This window comes from Diaphorina citri, unplaced genomic scaffold (assembly GCF_000475195.1).
Source record: "Diaphorina citri unplaced genomic scaffold, Diaci psyllid genome assembly version 1.1 scaffold821, whole genome shotgun sequence".
In the NCBI taxonomy this organism is placed as follows: Eukaryota; Metazoa; Arthropoda; class Insecta; order Hemiptera; family Psyllidae; genus Diaphorina; species Diaphorina citri.
This window is the reverse complement of record NW_007378253.1, coordinates 229,196-250,801: the sequence shown is the minus strand read 5'-3', so window position 1 is coordinate 250,801 and position 21,606 is coordinate 229,196. Positions and strand designations below refer to the sequence as shown.

At 37.6% G+C, this 21,606-nt stretch overlaps 3 protein-coding genes and 2 long non-coding RNA genes across 8 annotated transcripts; 3 read left to right on the top strand and 2 right to left on the bottom strand.

Annotated features, from left to right (window-relative positions):
• The first annotated feature begins 302 nt into the window (after nt 1–302).
• LOC103512323 (ras association domain-containing protein 10) lies at nt 303–6,247 on the top strand. 2 transcript variants are annotated; one of them, XM_026825818.1, is made up of 8 exons: nt 303–594; nt 3,773–4,173; nt 4,290–4,398; nt 4,515–4,595; nt 4,765–5,000; nt 5,702–5,899; nt 5,981–6,001; nt 6,092–6,247. In XM_026825818.1, exons 1-6 carry the CDS (start codon nt 322–324, stop codon nt 5,838–5,840), a joined length of 1,239 nt encoding a protein of 412 aa, XP_026681619.1. In that variant the 5' UTR covers nt 303–321; the 3' UTR covers nt 5,841–5,899; nt 5,981–6,001; nt 6,092–6,247. The 2 variants fall into 2 exon arrangements, with proteins under 2 accessions (XP_026681619.1, XP_026681620.1); XM_026825819.1 differs by lacking the exons at nt 5,702–5,899; nt 5,981–6,001; nt 6,092–6,247 and adding an exon at nt 5,114–5,581 and having other exon boundaries at nt 4,765–4,992.
• A 2,207-nt stretch (nt 6,248–8,454) lies between these two features.
• On the top strand, nt 8,455–8,828 carry LOC113468712. Its single transcript, XR_003392368.1, has 2 exons — nt 8,455–8,541; nt 8,704–8,828. It is a non-coding gene; the product is annotated as an uncharacterized LOC113468712 (long non-coding RNA).
• Nucleotides 8,829–9,806: 978 nt separating this feature from the next.
• LOC103512304 (proteasome subunit alpha type-1) lies at nt 9,807–15,114 on the top strand. 3 transcript variants are annotated; one of them, XM_026825821.1, is made up of 8 exons: nt 9,807–9,905; nt 10,171–10,214; nt 11,829–12,079; nt 12,410–12,569; nt 13,475–13,684; nt 14,370–14,499; nt 14,637–14,724; nt 14,903–15,114. In XM_026825821.1, the coding sequence occupies exons 2-7, from the start codon at nt 10,212–10,214 to the stop codon at nt 14,714–14,716; spliced, it is 834 nt and encodes a 277-aa protein (XP_026681622.1). In that variant the 5' UTR covers nt 9,807–9,905; nt 10,171–10,211; the 3' UTR covers nt 14,717–14,724; nt 14,903–15,114. The 3 variants fall into 3 exon arrangements, with proteins under 3 accessions (XP_026681622.1, XP_026681623.1, XP_026681621.1); XM_026825822.1 differs by lacking the exon at nt 9,807–9,905 and having other exon boundaries at nt 10,038–10,214; nt 14,370–14,441; nt 14,579–14,724; XM_026825820.1 differs by lacking the exon at nt 9,807–9,905 and having other exon boundaries at nt 10,040–10,214.
• A 1,146-nt stretch (nt 15,115–16,260) lies between these two features.
• Nucleotides 16,261–20,785, bottom strand: LOC103512322 (pre-mRNA-splicing factor ATP-dependent RNA helicase DHX16). Its single transcript, XM_008477082.3, has 5 exons — nt 20,657–20,785; nt 20,025–20,461; nt 19,420–19,787; nt 18,880–19,175; nt 16,261–17,353 (listed from the first exon to the last, which is right to left on the bottom strand). The coding sequence occupies exons 2-5, from the start codon at nt 20,411–20,413 to the stop codon at nt 16,271–16,273; spliced, it is 2,136 nt and encodes a 711-aa protein (XP_008475304.1). The 5' UTR covers nt 20,414–20,461; nt 20,657–20,785; the 3' UTR covers nt 16,261–16,270.
• Nucleotides 20,786–21,018: 233 nt separating this feature from the next.
• Nucleotides 21,019–21,495, bottom strand: LOC113468713. Its single transcript, XR_003392369.1, has 2 exons — nt 21,343–21,495; nt 21,019–21,172 (listed from the first exon to the last, which is right to left on the bottom strand). It is a non-coding gene; the product is annotated as an uncharacterized LOC113468713 (long non-coding RNA).
• Between the last annotated feature and the right edge of the window lie 111 nt (nt 21,496–21,606).

Sequence of the window (21,606 nt, the reverse complement as noted above, 5' to 3'; positions counted from 1 at the left end):
AATAAATAAATAAATAAATAAAAAAAAAATACAGAATACAAAAACAAAAGTTTGGTGATAAATGTTGGAGGAGAGGGATAGGGGTGTCACACACACACACACACACACACACAATTTGGTAAAGCGACTTTTCAGTCCTATCCCAGCAGGATAAATAGGGTATATTTTATTCTATTCTATTTTTTAGTGGCTTAGGTCGTTCGCATACCCGCGTATGAAACTAGGGTGCCTTACTCCAAATTGTGTTCAAGACTTCAAGTATGATTTATATTCTCATCAAGGCTCGTGTTCTCTGATTACAGGTCTGACACCCATTTCACAATGACAAGCGGGGGCGTGTCTCATCAGCCGCCCAGCGGGGGTAGCAATCCCGGGACCAGCATCCCAGTTTGGGTCAGCGGGCAGCAAGTCTGGGTCCGCGGGGTCGACAAGAAAACCACGGTTGGGGAAATCGTGGTGGCTTTTGTCGGGAAGGGGGACGAGGCACGGTATAGCATTGTGGAGAGATGGAAGAGTGGACACAAGCCGCTTGAACATGGGACGAGGATACTCAAACTGTGGAATTCCTGGGCCGCCAATGCTGCCGTGTCAGAGGTGAGTTATTCTGGATCTCATTCTTTCTTATCACCCAGGACCCTTCTGATATGTTTCTTGCAAATCTCCGAAGAGCTATACTTCATAGATCAATGGCCACTTGGCCAGGACCAAAATCTGAGATTTAAACTCTTTAATGGCTGATCTTACATCTTACAACTAAGAGTTAACACAGTGTCAAGGCTTTTCTAATAAAAACAATAAGTTTTAACAAACAAAGCAAAGCAACTACAACTTCATCAAAACCCCAATTTTAACTCTTGAAAGAGGCCCTTGCCTGCAAAGGTGTCGGTAGGGGGTAGGGCTAACCTAAACCTTAAGGGTTTTCTTTGACATCACTCTTTTGAACTTGATAAGGAGAACCAAAAAGGCAGATATATTTTGCTTCTTTGAAGTTCAAAGAAGTTCTGCCAAATATATCTGCCTTTTTGGTTCTCCTTATCAAGTTGACCCACAGAACTTATATATAATGACTGCTGAAACCCTCCAAGAGATTATCACTCTTTTGATTTACACAACTCACTGCAAAGGTGTCGGTACGGGGTAGGACTGACCTAAACCTTAAGGGTTTTCTTTGACATCACTCTTTTGATTTACACAACTCTCTGTGGTAAGGTCGGGCATAAATTTAACAATAGGAAAGTTAAACCGAGCCATAAGTTTCTTTAATCTGCTTTTCAGTCATTATAGTAGCTCATTTCTTCCAAATACCTCCTTATCTTTCTCCCTAGTGCTCTCTTTATCTAAAATTCTGTTTACTTTCTATTTCTATGTGTTACATTTTCTCCTTCGTGAGACAAACTTTTCCGAGTGGGATGCCCTTCGCACTCAACCTTCGCTATTGATATAGCGTGAGGAAATTTGAACTAGTCTACTCCCTGTTTATAGTTCCCTAACTAGACGCTGATCTACTCTCTGTTTATAGTCCCTCAGCCAGACTCATAACTCATAAGATACCTAGGACATCCTTTGAAAAATAGAAAAAAAACAATGGATTTTGGAGTTGAAATAATTGAGGTTCTACTGTACATATATCTCCTTGTACCTGTAGCCGGTAAATATTACTACAGAGCTAGATAGGTACTTTACAAGTCCTTAGCTATACGTACATTAGGTGAAGGACTGAAGGTGTAGTGCATATTATTGTAAGTGTAGCAAGTGACAGTTATTTGTACGTAGGTAAGTACAATATTTTAGTGGTGAATTTTTTACAGAAGACGTGAGTTTTCAAACGTGACTTAAGAAGAGAATATTTATGTTTTTCAAAGAAGAAAAGGAATTTACAATTTGTTAAACATAAATGCTTTGTCACAAGCATCTAATGTAGGAGTTGTTTCATTGTTACGAAATAAAAACGGCGGTGAAACAATTACCTTGAAAAAAGAAAAAAAAATGTCATTCCCCTGGTTCTCTTTTGTCACATACAAGTAGGTATACCTTTGCCCTAAAACATCGATAAATTTCCTGACTTGACTTGGACTCGAATCACAATCTCCAGAACCCAAATCTAGTACCTACGTTCAGCACTACACCACTAAGATCACTATTCAAGCTTTTATTTATTTATTTTTTTTTCAATTTACATACCTCCTTTACCTAAGCACCTATTCCAAGATTACTTTCATTATGAATATTTCGTAGAGAAGTAGTGGGTACTCCGAGTAGGTAAATTATGGCTGGAACCACAGTCGGAGTTTAAACTCCATTTAATTTAGGTTAACTTTTGGATTGAGTAAAGTAATCTGATAGGTTAAAAAGTTTGAAATCAAACAATCAGATTGGTTAATCCCAAAGTTTAATTTACAACAAATTTAAACTCAGATGTTTTCATTGTATGACGTAACTTTTGAGGTACCTTGTATCTTTCCAAATATCACACTTTCTTGACGATTATAGATAACTTATTAAGTTATCAGTACCTACTTAGTTGCTAGCTATTATAATTTGAACACCTGCGCTCCTGATAAAAAATATCTAGGACAGGAAGTAATATCTAGGACAGGAAGGACAGGAAGTAATTCTTTTTCCTCCCAGATAAGGATTTGTCGTTATGAGAATGACCCTAGCCTAGAATAATCCAAGTTCTGGGATGTTTTATTCATTTTACGAGAAGTAAACCCTCTTTTATCCGGCTAGCGGGGATATTATTCATCCTCAGAAACATATCTCTAGATTAACCCTAATCCTTCTTTTTCCTTTTACCTTGTTTTGAGTATCCTAGTTAAGATGTTAGCCTTCCCCATCGTCCTTTGGAAATACTTGTATTATTTTCAAAGTTTAATTTACACCAAATTTAAACTCGGATGTTTTCATTGTATGACGTAACTTTTGAGGTACCTTGTATCTTTCCAAATACCACACTTTCTTGACGATTATAGATAACTTATTAAGTTATCAGTACCTGCTTAGTTGCTAGCTATTATAATTTGAACACCTGCGCTCCTGATAAAAAAAAAATATCTAGGACAGGAAGTTATTCTTTTTCCTCCCAGATAAGGATTTGTCGTTATGAGAACGACCCTAGAATAATCCAAGTTCTGGGATGTTTTATTCATTTTACGAGAAGTAAACCCTCTTTTATCCGGCTAGCGGGGATATTATTCATCCTCAGAAACATATCTCTAGATTAACCCTAATCCTTCTTTTTCCTTTTACCTTGTTTTGAGTATCCTAGTTAAGATGTTAGCCTTCCCCATCGTCCTTTGGAAATACTTGTATTATCTCGAGTTTGTAGCTAGGGGGATTTTCCATTTTCTTTCGGACTGTCTTACAAATACAAATTTATGTACCAGGATTACGAACACAATGGGACTAAGCTAATAGGTATCTACTTTACAAATAGCAGTCTCGGGGCTATCCTTGCTGTATTATTTTGTTTACACAATAATAAAGTGGACAGCTGTGTTGCTAATGTAGGAGTAGCATTTATTATTATAGATATTAAATTTATTAAACTACAGTGTCACAGTAACTATCATAAAGCTTATTTCATCCGATTAACATGACAATTTACTAACTCAATGTTTTACGACATTCTCATTGTTCCCAGGTGAAGCTGACGTTATAGATATTAAATTTATTAAACTACAGTGTCACAGTAACTATCATAAAGCTTATTTCATCCGATTAACATGACAATTTACTAACTCATGTTTTACGACATTCTCATTGTTCCCAGGTGAAGCTGGCGCTAGAGAAGAAATCTAACGTGGATGATGACAGCGGTCGAGGCAGCCCTTCCTCTACAACTACCAACACAACAGCCACCACTGCCACCTCCTGTAGGAGAAGACATCGCAACAAAAACAAACACCGCCACGCGAGTCAAACACTCCATCCGAAACGATTGGAACAAATCTCTAAAACACACAATGTCGAAAAAGAGAGCATTGAAAAGTTGCTAAAGCTCATTCTAGTCCAAGGTGAAACCATCCAAAGCCAACTGCAAAAGCTGCAGGATAGAAATAAGAAAATAGAAATGCTCGAACAGTTACAGCACAAAAATCGGATCAACATGCTGGGAACAAATTACGTCATAGACACTTATCTGAATGACCTACAAGACAACACAGGAGCTGCATGTAACCCTAGTAGTGAGGGTAGAACCCAAAGAAGCCAAAGTTCAAAACAAACCAATGAAGACGAAGATGGTGGAGAAACAACACTCGAAGAAGAAGTAGAAAAAGAAATCAAACATGTAACCCTAGTAGTGAGGGTAGAACCCAAAGAAGCCAAAGTTCAAAACAAACCAATGAAGACGAAGATGATGGAGAAACAACACTCGAAGAAGAAGTAGAAAAAGAAATCAAGCATGTAACCCTAGTAGTGAGGGTAGAACCCAAAGAAGCCAAAGTTCAAAACAAACCAATGAAGACGAAGATGATGGAGAAACAACACTGGAAGAAGAAGTAGAAAAAGAAATCAAGGAGCTTCATTTGAAAATAGAACTACTGGAAAGTATAACGAATTTGAATGATAAAATAGAAATTCAAGAAGAAAAAATTATCAAACTAAATCACGCCCTTAAAAGTCATGAGAATAACGAGCAAATCAATTTTGTAATTAGTAAAATAGAGAAATTATCGTTGAATAATAAAAACAATATCAAACAATTGGAGACAAATGAGTCGGCTTTGAGTGAAACAGATAGTGCACTGTTAAATAAAAAAAATTATCAAACTAAATCACGCCCTTAAAAGTCATGAGAATAACGAGCAAATCAATTTTGTAATTAGTAAAATAGAGAAATTATCATTGAATAATAAAAACAATATCAAACAATTGGAGACAAATGAGACGGCTTTGAGTGAAACAGATAGTGCTCTGTTAAATAGAAAGAAATATTTGAGTTATTTAGAAAATCAATTTCAACATGAATGTCTACTGGAAAGTGAGTACATTCAAGGGTTAGAAGTCCTCAACGAAAACATGCTAGCTAATACGTATAGTTCCCTAACCAATTTCAACAAGAACAACAGGAATGATGACAATAGCAGTGGTGCCATGGGAAAGTGAGTACATTCAAGGGTTAGAAGTCCTCAACGAAAACATGCTAGCTAATACGTATAGTTCCCTAACCAATTTCAACAAGAACCACAGGAATGATGACAATAGCAGTGGTGCCATGTCCTTACAACCTATGGGTGTCTTGGATACACTAGTTTAGTTCAGAAGCTGTCTTCTCCATTACCTACCAGAAGCTGTCTTCTCCATTACCTACTTTATATTCTGAACTTTTTCTTTTTATGTAGGTAGTAGGTAGATGGGTTAACATAAAAGTAACTAATGTTTGGTCCTGAATGTAATGATTTTTCCAATGCCAAATGAAACCAACTAAGTAGGTACCTATGTACCTACATACCCATTACATAATATGTCCTTTGGTAAAGGACCTCAGATTTAACCCATTAATGCCCCTAGCATTGCCTCGTTATTAGGTACAAGGTACATACCCTTGAAAATTAGAATTTTAAATCTACTTTCCCTAACTTTTTTAAGTTGTGCTTATAATTTTTGTCTGTTATTGTTTTGTAGTATATGCATATTTGAGTTATTTAGAAAATCAATTTCAACATGAATGTCTACTGGAAAGTGAGTACATTCAAGGGTTAGAAGTCCTCAACGAAAACGTGCTAGCTAATACGTATAGTTCCCTAACCAATTTCAACAAGAACCACAGGAATGATGACAATAGCAGTGGTGCCATCTCCTTACAGCCTATGGGTGTCTTGGATACACTAGTTTAGTTCAGAAGCTGTCTTCTCCATTACCTACTTTATATTCTGAACTTTTTCTTTTTATGTAGGTACTTGGATACACTAGTTTAGTTCAGAAGCTGTCTTCTCCATTACCTACTTTATATTCTGAACTTTTTCTTTTTATGTAGGTACTAGGTAGATGGGTTAACATAAAAGTAACTAATGTTTGGTCCTGAATGTAATGATTTTTCCAATGCCAAATGAAACCAACCAAGTAGGTACCTATGTACCTACAGTACATAAAAGTAACTAATGTTTGGTCCTGAATGTAATGATTTTTCCAATGCCAAATGAAACCAACTAAGTAGGTACCTATGTACCTACACACCCATTACATATGTCCTTTGGTAAAGGACCTCAGATTTAACCCATTAATGCCCCTAGCATTGCCTCTTTATTAGGTACATACCCTTGAAAATTAGAATTTTAAATCTACTTTCCTAACTTTTTTAAGTTGTGCTTATAATTTTTGTCTGTTATTGTTTTGTAGTATATGTAGGTACGAAATGTAAATAATTACCCATACCTAAGTATATTATGTGCATTATTATGTTCCTATAGAAATTAAGTTTGATTTTTAATAGTGTACCAACCTACCTCTGTTTATCATCAACCTAGGTTACATCTTATGTTTCTTAGTGAAAGATGATCAATAACAAATATATTTAAAACACCTAAACCAAGTATTCATTGATACAAAATTGTAGTTCTATGTTAAGTTTCTTGCTTCTCTCTATATTTAAAACACCTAAACCAAGTATTCATTGATACAAAATTGTAGTTCTATGTTAAGTTTCTTGCTTCTCTCTTCTCTGATACCCAACCCAAATGGTGATACCCACAACTAGGGTTTCCAGACGTCCGGTGAAAAGTATCCAAAAATAGACTAACTTACATAAAGTCTGTCAGAGTTCAACAAATTTAACAATGATAATACATATTGTATCCATCAATGTGGAATGTAGCATTATTAATTAGTTTGACACATCTCAAATTAACTGAGCTGTGTCTGCCATTGTTACCTTTCAGTTTATGTTTGGGTATTCATTGTTTTGCTATTACTTGGCCATAGTTTTTAACAGCAGTGTGTGCAGTCTGCATGTAAATAATTATCAAAATAAAACCAAATCACACTTGCACTCTTGTGCTTATTCATTACAAGTATGACACCTGTGTATTTTCCTATATTCAGATTGGATGAACACTAAATATGAGATTTACAAAGAAAATGGTTCCACCACATACTTACCTGCATGACACCAAGATATCCAAATGATCTGAATGGTTGACTGAAATGTTTCATTTGTGAGAGCAGTGGTTGCTTTCCAACTTTCTATCTTCCTTTAGTGTTCATACTTCCATACTAATAGGCAATGGTAGGTAGGTATTCAAACAAAAGATAAGTCCGATTGTTTCCACGCTTCATAAGGAAATGATAAAACCTGCAACTTCACATGGTAGGATCACTTACCTTACCTACCTCAGGACCTCTTCTCCCAGCACATGAGCACAACCTCTGAAGTCTGATAAGGGGTTGAAGCCAGTTATGACACCTTCCCATTAGAAATGCATTAATACAATGATTCCCTCATTTATGTAATAAACGAGGACTGCAGTTAGTTGGAGAATTTCGTAATTTTCGGAATTTATCACATTTTTATTATCAAAAATTTAAAAAAAAAAATATCAATTTATCACATTTTTTGGTTTAACGATTTTTCAAATTTTGAAATTTACCGCGCACAGGATAGGCGTATTTTTTCAACACAGAGGTTATTACGTTTTACCTCTGTGGTCAAAATTTCTGGAACGGGCCCCTCGTGAAATGTAAACAAATAGGCAGTGGATGCATGCACTCATTTGGTTTCGAAATTCTACCGCTACCACACTCTAGCGCTAGTAGTTCTCAAAGCGCGCGAATTTTTGAAAACGTTTGTTTTCATTTTAGTATCTTTATTTTTAGTGTTTGAATATTTACGACGGCAAATACCTCGAGTCCACGACGGCAAGGAATAAAAGAACGTTTGGCAACATTGCATTTATCCGTTAGCGCCATTTTAAAAAAAAAGTGATTTTTTTTTAATCGGTTTACGGACTTTACGGTTTTTGAAAATTGAAAATAAATCTGCCTGAGCTTTTTGCTTTAATTGCTTTTTCAAAGTTAGCAGTACAGCACTACAGCAGTAGCTGCGGATTTCTGCGAATTTTGCGTGTAAGTGCCAATCGGCAAAATGGCGTCATCTCAAGAAGTTCTTTTCTTTGACTTGAATTTATTTTCTGGTTCTGTTCCGTTCTAAGTGCATCTTTTGACTTTATTTCATCTTTTCTGTTAAGATTTGTGAGTTTAGTATCAATTTTGATCACAACCCCCACTTATCAAGCCTTTTAGACTCTTATATTACTGTTTATTAAAAACATCACGTTTCTCATCTTGGTTCTTTTCCGTTCTAAGCGCATCTTTTGACTTTATTTCATCTTCTGTTAAGATTTGTGAGTTTAGTATCAATTTTGATCACAACCCCCATCTTGGTAATCAAGGTTCAGGTGAGCCAAGGTTAAAGGTAATTCTTTAGTTTCTTTTCGTTTTCGGTAGTTTATTTTTATGGATTATTATAAGATTTAGTAGATTCATCGTCATTGAAAACATAAGGGAAAGATTCACAATTACTTTTGTGTCTAAGGAAATCAGGTGGATTGTCACAAGAAGAATTTCCCAATCTTGTTGAACATAAGGGAAAGATTCACAATTACTTTTGTGTCTAAGGAAATCAGGTGAATTGTTACAAGAAGAATTTCCCAATCTTGACATAAGGGAAAGATTCACAATTACTTTTGTGTCTAAGGAAATCAGGTGAATTGTTACAAGAAGAATTTCCCAATCTTGTTTTTTTTTTTATTCATCAAGACACTCTTTTTCCATGTTCTAACACATATTGAAATAAATTATTATTTCTAATTAGAAGATCTATTGGTCAATGTGTTCTCTTGTTCTTGTTTTTTTTTTTCTCTCTTCATTCTGCCAGCCTAGTTAGCTTAGTTGGTAGCTTAGTTGGTACATGGGTTCGATCCCCACCCGGGGCGAATTTTATTCTGCTGGGATAATGTTTGTTCTTTTGGGATTATAATAGTTTTAGACCATTCTGAAGGATATTTGTGGTTTGTCCAAATAAAATTGAAGAATTTCAAAATGAAGACATGAGCGTCATAAGATGAGTTTTTAATCATTTGGTAAGAGACTTTTTTTTTTTTTTTTTTTTTTTTCTCTTCATTCTGCCAGCCTAGTTAGCTTAGTTGGTAGTGCGTCTGCCTTGTAAGCGCTAGGCCACGGGTTCGATTCCCACCCGGGGCAGATTTTATCCTGCTGGGATAATGTTTGTACTTGGAACGGCTGGCTTTCTCCTATCCTGTCTTCCTTCTCTCTTCGATTTTGGGATGATAAGACCATAGCAGCTACAGTTCCCTCTGTCAAACCTCAAAAAAAAAAAATCTCTTCATTCCATCTTCATATTGTAAAGGTTTTTTTCTATGTAAAGGTTGGCCAAAGGAAAATTATAAGTGTTTGATATTCTACGATTCCATGCATTAAATTGGGGAATCATGGGTTAAGGACTTAACCACTTAACTAACCCCAAGGATAACAGAGGTAAAAAAATTATCACATTTTTTGGTTTAACGATTTTTCAAATTTTGAAATTTACCGCGCACAGGATAGGCGTATTTTTTCAACACAGAGCTTATTACGTTTTACCTCTGTGGTCAAATTTTTTAAAAAAATGTTAAGTAGGTAAGTCATGTGAGTGAATCAGAGAAGATATGTATTGTTGTGGGTTCTGATTACTATTGTGAATAAGAAGGATGTGTTTAATCCATGCAAGTAAATGTAAACAAATATTTTTTTAGGTTATGGCACCAAAATTCAAAATTTGTTGTAGTCATTCTCCATTTAATTTTCTGCGATTCTGCGGCTACTTTTTACTTTTTTTTCTTAGATTTTCTATTTTTCTATTAATTTGCTGTCATACCTCATACCTTTTGTAATCCACAGATTTATTGAAATTCGCGCGTTTTGTGAACTACTAGCGCTAGAGTGTAGTAGCGGTAGAATTTCGAAACCAAATGAGTGCATGCATCCACTGCCAAACAAATATTTTTTTAGGTTATGGCACCAAAATTTAAAATTTGTTGTAGTCATTCTCCATATAATTTTCTGCGATTCTGCGGCTACTTTTTACTTTTTTTTTTCTTTGATTTTTGATTTTCTATTTTTCTATTAATTTGCTGTCATACCTCATACCTTTTGTAATCCACAGATTTATTAGATTACCAATTACACCTTGTGTTTTATAACAGACCGGAAATATGGTAAGAACTAAACTTGGGTTTACGTAAAACCCCAGACTTCTTTGTCAGCAGGTAGTTACCCTGGTAAGGATACAGGATAACTTGTAGTTTTAATGTGCCTAGTATTTTTCTGCAATAGTCAATGGTTTTGTATACAGTTTTGATAACATTCTAACTTCAAAATTAGCAAGAGGTTCCAGCTCTCTTGTGGACAGACTGGTGTGAGTTTGTCAGCAGGTAGTTACCCTGGTAAGGATACAGGATAACTTGTAGTTTTAATGTGCCTAGTATTTTTCTGCAATAGTCAATGGTTTCGTATACAGTTTTGATAACATTCTAACTTCAAAATTAGCAAGAGGTTCCAGCTCTCTTGTGGACAGACCGGTGTGAGGCTTGAGGGTCTTGGTGATTATCCATGGTCTAGACTAGAGTGTTGTAGACACACACCTAGGTGTAGGGGCAAACAGCCCCAATAGTTTGGTCAAGCTTATACAAATATCAATAAAACAACTTCTTACTTATTATATTACACATTTATCCACAACAGAGCCCCCACCCAAGAGATAAAAAGAACCAATTGACAAACCATGCTAGTGGATATAAGTGGCCTCAACTGAGCAATACTGAGCATTGACTATAGCTCCAACCATAGCCCCTACCCTTGCCAAGACAGAAGGTGATATTAATTTTTTACTGATCTAGACATGATGAGCCCCAAGTACCTGACACACCCACAAAAGAAAACCAACGTTACTCCTTTGTACTCCTTACATTATTTTCCCTCAAGATGACCTGAATTTTCTTTAAGGAATAGTAATTCCCCAGTTTTAAACTCAAGGACAAAAAGGGTCCTGTGTAAGTAAAAAAAAAAAAAAAAAAAAAAACAATTGTGGGGATTGTAGGTTCCTATCGCTCGAGTAGGGACATATTTAATGAACAAAAGTGCTAACGTTACACTGTTCACTTGTTCAGTTTTGTTATTGTGCAGCGAGCTTACAATTTGGTTGGCAATAGAATCCCAGGTCAAATTACACAGGAGGCTTTCCTTCCCCAGAGAAAATAAAGAAAAGAAGGACTTCTTGAAAAAATACAAAATCCACCCTGCAGTTTAGTCCGTGGTATCCATAGCAACAGTAGGCTCAGGGTCAGGTCTGTCAGTGGGGGGTCCTGGAGGGGCAGGCCCATCATCTGAGCCCCCTGCACCTCCGCCACCTCCTCTCCTTTCTTCTCCTTCGATGAGAGACAGATAGTGGCCGGTTTCTCGCTCGTCCAAAGTTTTGAACTTCTGGTTTTGTCCCACCAAACCGATGGAGACGTTCTGAAAGTGAAAGAAGAAAGTGAGTTAGATTTATGGTTATTTTAAAATTTAGTATGGTACGTTCACATAATTATAATTACAGCCTGCCTGAATTTTCCTTGTTAAATAAATAGCAAAGGTTGTGTGCGAAGGGCATCCAGTCGTAAATTTTTTAGCCAAAACCAAATGTCAGCGAATCAGAGTGAAAATATTAGGACTGGCTCTGATAAGAAATCAGGACCAGGCTACTGGCTCTTTCAAGCCAATGGTAGTCAAACTCGAAGATTACCACATTCACCCCATCCTTCAGATTACCACATGTATGTTCTCTATTCTAGTTTCGTAACCAATATGACTCTGATGTCACCGTGTGGAGTCCTCAAGGACGTTTACATCAAGTGGAATATGCCATGGAAGCTGTGAAGCAAGGAAGTGCCACCGTAGGTCTCAAGAACAAAACACATGCTGTCATCATTGCCTTGAAAAGAGCTGCATCTGAGTTGGCAGCTCATCAGAAGAAAATCATTGTGATTGATGACCACATGGGCTTGAGCTTTGCTGGTCTTACAGCAGATGCCAGGATCCTAGCGTATGTATCATTTATCTCCGTTCCTGTACCAATGGCTATTCTTACTTTTCGTTGTTTACTTTACAGCCAAGTTTTTGCACATTGATTTCCTACAGTTTCCCAACCATTAAAAATATTAAGGTAGACAAACTGAAGTTTTCTTTCCTTAGGTACCTATTGAGGAGTCTAAAAAAGCACACATCTATCTTACATCTCCCCCCTAAAAAGATAAAATTAAAGTTTTCTTTCCTTAGGTACCTATTGAGGAGTCTAAAAAAGCACACATCTATCTTACATCTCCCCCCTAAAAAGATAAAATTAAAAATTATGTTTTTGGTTTACTTATTTCAGACGTTTCATGAGGATGGAGTGCTTGAACTACAAGTATGCTCACAAGGATACTCTGCCTGTGTTCAGACTTATCTCCATAGTGGGAAACAAAATGCAAGTTTGCACCCAACGTTATGACAAACGTCCATACGGAGTTGGTCTACTAGTTGCTGGCTATGATGTAAGTATGATCCTATTGGCCCTGCCCAGTTAGAATGTTTTTTTTATGGAAATCTTCATGTAGTTACAGGAACTTTAAGTTCCAAACCCTAGCCTCCTGGACCTGGATTATGAGTCCAACATTAAACATCTCAGCCTTTTGAACTGGTATATTATAATAATCTTTAAGTAGGAAGTTGTTCTCCTTTGTGGTAACATAATGAATTAACAACTTATCATTATCATAGTATCATTCCACTGTCTTATTATCCTGTTGCTTGACATGCTATCACGTTTCCAGAAGATTGAATTAATGACCATTGGGGCATAGAAATAAATCAAAATATTAATTTAGTATTTTCTGTTGAATTTTTTTTTTTTTTTTTTTTTTTTTTTTAATGGAAATTTTCATGTAGTTACAGGAACTTTAAGTTCCAAACCCTAGCCTCCTGGATTATGAGTCCAACATTAAACATCTCAGCCTTTTGAACTGATAGATAATAAGCTTCAATTACGAAGTTGTTCTCCTTTGTGGTAACATAATGAATTAATAACTTATCATTATCATAGTATCATTCCACTGTCTTATTATCATGTTACTTGACATGCTATCATTATGATGTAAGTATGATCCTATTGGCCCTGCCCAGTTAGAATGTTTTTTTTTTTTATGGAAATTTTCATGTAGTTACTGGAACTTGAAGTTCCAAACCCTAGCCTCCTGGATTATGAGTCCAACATTAAACATCTCAGCCTTTTGAACTGGTAGATAATAATCTTTAAGTAGGAAGTTGTTCTCCTTTGTGGTAACATAATGAATTAATAACTTATCATTATCATAGTATCATTCCACTGTCTTATTATCCTGTTACTTGACATGCCATCACGTTTCCAGAAGATTGAATTAATGACCATTTTCTGTTTCAGGATGCTGGGCCACACATTTATCAAACCTGTCCCTCTTCAAACTACTATGATGTAAAAGCTATGGCTATCGGGTCCCGATCCCAATCAGCACGTACTTATCTCGAGAAGCGATTGGCTGACTTCCCTGAAGCCTCTCTCGAGGAAATAGTGAAGCATGGACTGCGGGCTCTGAGAGACACACTGCCCAATGATAGTGAGCTTACTACCAAGGTGAGATACTCGTATGTTTTGACAGTGTCAATTACATAGTACTAGTACATACCCGAACGTGACCTATGTTAACATGGTAAAAAGTAAAGGATGTTATTTTGAAGAGAAAGAACGTGGCTTTATTTAAGTCTGAAAAAAAAAACCTTAGAAACGTTAGAATAATTATGTGGCAAGTTGAAACTTTGTAATTATAATTATGTGTTCTTTCTTTTTCTGCGCCTATTCCCGTGTACAGACGGGGTCGGCGTTTTTCGTCAGCCTCTCAAATCAGCCCTGACTAGGGTGATTGTTTTGGGCTGACATTTGGTTTTGGCTAAAAATTTTACGACTGGATGCCCTTCGCACACAACCTTTGCTATTTATACAAGGGAAATTCAGGCAGGCTGTAATTATAATTATGTGAACGTACCATACTAAATTTTAAAATAACCATAAATCTAACTCACTTTCTTCTTTCACCGGCGTTTTTCGTCAGCCTCTCAAATCAGCCCTGACTAGGGTGATTGTTTTGGGCTGACATTTGGTTTTGGCTAAAAATTTTACGACTAGATGCCCTTCGCACACAACCTTTGCTATTTATTTAGCAAGGGAAATTCAGGCAGGCTGTAATTATAACTATGTGAACGTACCATACTAAATTTTAAAATGACCATAAATCTAACTCACTTTCTTCTTTCATTTTCAGAACGTCTCCATCGGTTTGGTGGGACAAAACCAGAAGTTCAAAACTTTGGACGAGCGAGAAACCGGCCACTATCTGTCTCTCATCGAAGGAGAAGAAAGGAGAGGAGGTGGCGGAGGTGCAGGGGGCTCAGATGATGGGCCTGCTCCTCCAGGACCCCCCACTGACAGACCTGACCCTGAGCCTACTGTTGCCGAGAAACCGGCCACTATCTGTCTCTCATCGAAGGAGAAGAAAGGAGAGGAGGTGGCGGAGGTGCAGGGGGCTCAGATGATGGGCCTGCCCCTCCAGGACCCCCCACTGACAGACCTGACCCTGAGCCTACTGTTGCTATGGATACCACGGACTAAACTGCAGGGTGGATTTTGTATTTTTTCAAGAAGTCCTTCTTTTCTTTATTTTCTCTGGGGAAGGAAAGCCTCCTGTGTAATTTGACCTGGGAGTCTATTGCCAACCAAATTGTAAGCTCGCTGCACAATAATAAAACTGAACAAGTGAACAGTGTAACGTTAGCACTTTTGTTCATTAAATACAGGGTGGATTTTGTATTTTTTCAAGAAGTCCTTCTTTTCTTTATTTTCTCTGGGGAAGGAAAGCCTCCTGTGTAATTTGACCTGGGATTCTATTGCCAACCAAATTGTAAGCTCGCTGCACAATAACAAAACTGAACAAGTGAACAGTGTAACGTTAGCACTTTTGTTCATTAAATATGTCCCTACTCGAGCGATAGGAACCTACAATCCCCACAATTGTTTTTTTTTTTAATTTTTCTCTGCCCCGGGGAAAGGACCACAAAACCCCCCTATTTTTTTTTTTTTTTTTTTTTTTTTTTACTTACACAGGACCCTTTTTGTCCTTAAGTTTAAAACTGGGGAATTACTATTCCTCGAAGAAAATTCAGGTCATCTTGAGGGAAAATAATGTAAGGAGTACAAAGGAGTAACGTTGGTTTTCTTTTGTGGGTGTGTCAGGTACTTGGGGCTCATCATGTCTAGATCAGTAAAAAATTAATATCACCTTCTGTCTGTCTAAATCTTAATACAATAATATATTACATTTATTTAATTACAAGATTTTTGTTCCATTTATTTCTCAACTAGGATTTGATACATTATGTACAAGTTTGCAATATTACATGAATTATGTACATGGTATGCCCTGATACCTCTCAGAAGCAAATAACTTAAAGATAGAAACAGCGTTCACGTGTATGGATCGTAGAGTGAGTTCTTTCTGGATAAAAATGGAAACATGATATAGAGTACAGGCAAGTCAGCGCCTAACTACTCTCCTTCAAGGCTTAATAAAATAAGTACATATTTGTATGTACCTACAGGAAGGTCACATTGACTAATGCTCACCAAGTTCTGCTCGAGATTTGCCCAACGTTTTCGGCATTTTCTTATTGGTCGAATCTTCGAGTTCTCTCGGTTTATAATAATGAGGTGCCACCTCCAGTAGCCATTTACTTTCTATTTCCGTCACTTGACGCATGAACTCCTTGGTAGTAAAGACAAGTTCATGATAAAGTACCCATCGTGGTAACTCTTCAAACAAACTACTATTAGGATGGATCATAACAGTCTGGTTATGTTTGGCCGTCTTGTAGCTTCCACTCTTGGAGAGCTTAGCAATGTGATAGAAATAGCCTGCAGTGATCGCTTTCCTAATGTTGACAGTTTCAGTAGGATTGGACACAAGTTCCATCTCTACACGTTGTACCAGACCAATCAGTTGTTCCCTTACATCTCTCGCACGCTTCATAGAGCGATGCTGGATAAAGTTCTCATAACACCACTGAGTACTGAAGTCTGCGTCTGCCCACTGATTGTAAATATTGAGCAGAACCAAATGATCACCACCTAACATGAAGAAATTCTTCCTCTACAGGAAGGTCACATTGACTAATGCTCACCAAGTTCTGCTCGAGATTTGCCCAACGTTTTCGGCATTTTCTTATTGGTCGAATCTTCCAGTTCTCTTGGTTTATAATAATGAGGTGCCACCTCTAGTAGCCATTTACTTTCTATTTCCGTCACTTGACGCATGAACTCCTTGGTAGTAAAGACAAGTTCATGATAAAGTACCCATCGTGGTAACTCTTCAAACAAACTACTATTAGGATGGATCATAACAGTCTGGTTATGTTTGGCCGTCTTGTAGCTTCCACTCTTGGAGAGCTTAGCAATGTGATAGAAATAGCCTGCAGTGATCGCTTTCCTAATGTTGACAGTTTCAGTAGGATTGGACACAAGTTCCATCTCTACACGTTGTACCAGACCAATCAGTTGTTCCCTTACATCTCTCGCACGCTTCATAGAGCGATGCTGGATAAAGTTCTCATAACACCACTGAGTACTGAAGTCTGCGTCTGCCCACTGATTGTAAATATTGAGCAGAACCAAATGATCACCACCTAACATGAAGAAATTCTTCCTCGCTGTATCCGCGTGAATGATTTTATCTTTAGGTCGATAGAATATAGCGCCGTTCACACTCAGCATGCTAGCGATGGTGACAATTTCCTCAACACACTTGTACTTCTCAGAAGCGAGTAACATTTTACCCATCATAGGATCCAGGGGGAACTCTGCCATTCTCCTGCCTAGCTTAGTAAGGTCTCCATGATGATTGAGTGCACCCAGTGCATACAGTTGCTCCAACGCTAACACCAAGGTCTCATGAGGAGGAGGATCTAGGAAGTCAAAATGAATGAGGTCATTGATCCCCAGAGCTTTCAACATGAGTACAGCGTTGCCAAGGTTTATCCTTTGTATTTCCGGAACAGTGTTGTCTTCCAGTTCATGTTTGTAAGCCCAGGCTGTATAGAGACGGAAACATTTCCCTGCAGCCACACGTCCTGCTCGACCTGCCCTCTGGTTAGCACTCGCCTTGGAGATAGGAACTACAGTGAGTGACTCCATGCCTGTGCGAGAGTTAAAGTTGTTCTGTTTACAAAACCCAGGGTCTATGACATAGACTTTAGGCTGTGTTTATGAACAGGGCTGAGATGAGCTCGGTCGAGGTGAGATAGGATATTGTTTCTACAGTTTTGCATTGGAGTGGTAACTTAACCAAGGATAACGTGGGATTGTTGGGCTTTTTTTCTGACCCTCTGTCCCGGCGGCAATTTTTAAAATTTATTTTATATTTATTTTTGTTTGCTTTGTAATTCGCTTGTTTGTAATATCTAATTTAAATGAAAAGTATAATATAAACGTGCAAACTAGAGATAAAAAGTAAAAAATGAATTCAGATTGTACGCGTTGCGGAAAAAAAAATCAAGATTTCGAATTTCCCGCCAACTTTACAAGTTTACAAGCTCATGAAGGCTCTGTGTTAAGTTACCACATCATTTTCCACTTGCCAAGAACATCTCAGAATGGCCTAACTCAGCCCTGTTCATAACCACGGCCTGAGTGTCTTGGTGATTATCCATGGTCTAGACTAGAGAGTTGTAGACACACACCTAGGTGTAGGGGCAAACAGCCACAATAGTTTGGTCAGGCTTATACAAATATCAATAATACAACTTCTTACTTATTATATTACACTTTTATGTAGCATCCACAACAGAGCCCCCACCCAAGAGATAAAAAGAACCAACTGACAAACCATGCTAGGGGATATAAGTGGCCTCAACTGAGCATTGACTATAGCTCCAACCGTAGCCCGTACCCTTGCCAAAAATTAAGCAATCTTCATTTGGAGCAAGGGTCAGAGTTATGGTTAGTGATCTTTTGAAGCCGTTTCTCTTCATTGGAATCATTAACATGTTCATTTTCAAAGGGGGTGTTAGGGCTCTGTTGTGGGATACCTACTAACTGGTCAATTTTTGCCAAAAATTAAGCAATCTTCATTTGGAGCAAGGGTCAGAGTTATGGTTAGTGATCTTTTGAAGCCTTTTCTCTTCATTGGAATCATTAACATGTTCATTTTCGAAGGGGGTGTCAGGGCTCTGTTGTGGGATGCCTACTAAGTAACTGGTCAATTTTCATTTCACAGTCAATATTTTCAACAAAATTTGTTAGGTGAAGAATACAAGGTGTAGCTTTTTGCAATGGCTATTAAGTGCATTGTTATACAGATTTTAAGTACACTTGTATTGAAATGAAAACACAAGACATTTTAGACCTCAAATTTAGGGTTTTAATTAGCTTTTTGCAATGGCTATTAAGTGCATTGTTATACAGATTTTAAGTACACTTGTATTGAAATGAAAACACAAGACATTTTAGACCTCGAATTTAAGGTTTTAATTGTCAAGAATTTTGCCATATTGGTTGAACAGTTTAGTTAGACTGAATCAGAGTGAAAATATTAGGACTGGCTCTGATAAGAAATCAGGACCAGGCGAATTTTGCCATATCGGTTGAACAGTTTAGTTAGACTGAATCAGAGTGAAAATATTAGGACTGGCTCTGATAAGAAATCAGGACCAGGTTACTGGCTCTTTCAAGCCAATGGTAGTCAAACTCGAAGATTACCACATTCACCCCATCCTTCAGATTACGTGTGCCTCATCAATGATCATCACACTGTAGCTGGCGAGGTCAGGTTCAGATAGAAACTCCCTGTGCAAGGTTCCATCAGTCATGTATTTGATGATGGTGCGTTCAGATGTGCAGTCTTCAAATCGGATGGCATATCCCACCTCACAGCCCAACTTGACACCCATCTCCTCTGCTACTCTAGCAGAGACAGACATGGCTGCCACACGACGTGGCTGAGTGCATCCTATCTTCATTTTATCTTTGGTAAATCCTGCCTCGTGGAGGTATTGAGGGATCTGAGTGGTTTTTCCAGAACCTGAAAACATACAAAAATAATAAGCATTAACAATCAAAAGTTCAGAGGAAGTTTTTTTTCTGATAATCCCACCAATCGTTACTCCTCAATAATGATGTCCTCATGGGGCTAAGTACACCATGAATTCTAAGCACAAAGCTGAAAAAATTGACTCTGCTAAGAACTTAATATGATACCTCCAGAGTGCAAATCTACTAACTACTGTGACAATTCCTAAATCCATTTACGAAATTATGTTACAAACCTGTTTCTCCCTCTATGATGAGAACCTGATGGTCACGTACAGCATCAATCAAGTCCTGTTTGAATGGATAGATTGGCAAACTCTTCTTTGTCTCCTCAATATTGAGCTTCTTTTTCTGCTTTTCTGTCATTTCTTCTTCCCCCTTGTCCCTGTTTCCTGGTAGACTCAATGCTTGAATGAAATCAATCTGGTTATCCAAAAGAAGTTCATATTGTTCCTGATGTTCACGGTCTTTGGCACCCACTCGGAAAATGGCTGATGACATTTGTTCATCTTCCCACTTCCGTTGTTCATAATGAGGTACTTTCTCCTTTTCATCAACTTCTTCATATTTCTCTGGACCCTTGGTTCCTTTGGGCATGTAATACCTGGAAAATTGAAAAAGACATGAATTATTGTAGACTGTGATGCTATTTGCATTATTGTGAACACCCAAATCTGCTGAAAAAACACCCAAAGATTGTCAGAGCTACTCTTAGTTTGCAGCTTGATTTGAGTAGATATGCTGTCCATGTGAAAAAATAAGAGAGAGGATCTTTTCTTAAATTCTTTACAATATTCTAATCTCACCTATTTTTACCTAAACTGAACTTTTCTATACTCACCTCTGAACTTTTTCCAATTCTCTCGCCTTGTCATGTTCCTTGGCAAGTTCAAGCAGTTTTCTCTTGTGTTCTCTATCCCGCCTCTCTCGTTCTGTCAACTCTTGTTCACTGAACAAATACTCATCATCCAGAATATCTGCCTCTAACTCTGCAACTTTGTCTTCTTTCCTCTTCTCCAAATATTTCCGCCTTGATTCAATCCTCAGCTTGGGAATGATTTTGTCTCGACTTTCAGCCTCCAGCTTGAGACGTTTGGCAGCTTCCTCATATGCCCGTTTGTCTTGTCTGGAGGTGGCAACATTTTTTGTGTTGTTTTTGTCTCTGTTCTTGAGTCTTTCAGAGAACTCATCCCGCTCTTTTCTATCATCGTCACTGTCACTAGACCCCATTGTGTTCTTGGATTATTCAGCTACTCTGTTCAATTGTGGTGATTATTCCTGAAATTTTTGAAAGAATTTAATGATAGTGGATGTTTGTGTAGAAGCGACCTGGGACGTGGTTTCTCTAGAAGAGTCTGTTTGTGTTATGTTGGTATCTACCTCTCAGTAACTTAGTTTTTTAACTCACCAAAACTCAAAGAGGGGGTGATGAAGAGGTACCCTTCTAAAAGAGAATTTATTGTGCAAACTTACGTGAGGAAATGGCCCATGAAAGCTCTTACTTTGGGGGTTTTGAACACTTATAAACCTTAGATCCCAAGAAAATGGAATGTATCGGGAAATTTAAATATTTCGCGGTCAACACAGAGGCCACAGAGGTTTTTGAAATGAGCGAGTTTTTCTGGCTCAAGCGTATTTTTTTCCTCTTCTCGCATGGTGACGTGACGTCACATCCATTTGCGTGTATGCGTGTTGCGTTGCGTATACGATTTTCAAAGATAGGCAAATATTTTTGATTTTTTGATAAGAGATAAGATATTTGTAAAGTTCTCTATTTTATCATGGATCGCAAAAGCCCAACTAAAAATGTAGCGGATGGGAAAATCCGATTACTTGTCTGGAGGTGGCAACATTTTTTGTGTTGTTTTTGTCTCTGTTCTTGAGTCTTTCAGAGAACTCATCCCGCTCTTTTCTATCATCATCACTGTCACTAGACCCCATTGTGTTCTTGGATTATTTAGCTACTCTGTTCAACTGTGGTGATTGTTCCTGAAAATTTCAAAAGAATTTAATGATAATGGATGTTTGTGTAGAAGAGATCTGGGACGTGGTTTCTCTAGAAGAGTCTGTTTGTGTTATGTTGGTATCTACCTCTTGGTTTTTTAACTCACCAAAACTCAAAGAGGGGGTGATGAGGAGGTACCCTTCTGCAAACTTACGTGAGGAAATGGCCCATGAAAGCTCTTACTTTGGGGGTTTTGAACACTTTTAAACCTGAAAAAAGCAAAAAGCAAACTTGTCAAGCCTAGGTAACTTAGTCTTATAAAAATATATTATTAACAAACGTAGATCCCTAGATCCCAAGAAAATGGAATGTATCCGGAAATTTAAATATTTCGCGCTCAACACAGAGGCCACAGAGGTTTTTGAAATGAGCGAGTTTTTCTGGCTCAAGCATATTTTTTCCTCTTCTCGCATGGTGA

Bases quoted from the DNA above. Each gene is read 5' to 3' on its own strand.
- LOC103512323 (XM_026825818.1), top strand. From the start codon at position 322: ATGACAAGCGGGGGCGTGTCTCATCAGCCGCCCAGCGGGGGTAGCAAT. The intron at 4,399-4,514 runs ATCAAGCATGTA...GTAGAAAAAGAA, and splicing joins AAGAAGAAGTAGAAAAAGAA to ATCAAGGAGCTTCATTTGAA. The intron at 4,596-4,764 runs ATTATCAAACTA...TAAATAAAAAAA, and splicing joins TAGAAATTCAAGAAGAAAAA to ATTATCAAACTAAATCACGC.
- LOC103512322 (XM_008477082.3), bottom strand. From the start codon at position 20,413: ATGGGGTCTAGTGACAGTGACGATGATAGAAAAGAGCGGGATGAGTTC. The intron at 19,176-19,419 runs GTTTGTAACATA...GTATGTTTTCAG, and splicing joins CATCATAGAGGGAGAAACAG to GTTCTGGAAAAACCACTCAG. The intron at 17,354-18,879 runs GTAATCTGAAGG...TCATAAACACAG, and splicing joins TGATCATTGATGAGGCACAC to CCTAAAGTCTATGTCATAGA.
- LOC103512304 (XM_026825821.1), top strand. The intron at 12,080-12,409 runs GTATGTATCATT...TACTTATTTCAG, and splicing joins GCAGATGCCAGGATCCTAGC to ACGTTTCATGAGGATGGAGT. The intron at 13,685-14,369 runs GTGAGATACTCG...TTTCATTTTCAG, and splicing joins ATAGTGAGCTTACTACCAAG to AACGTCTCCATCGGTTTGGT.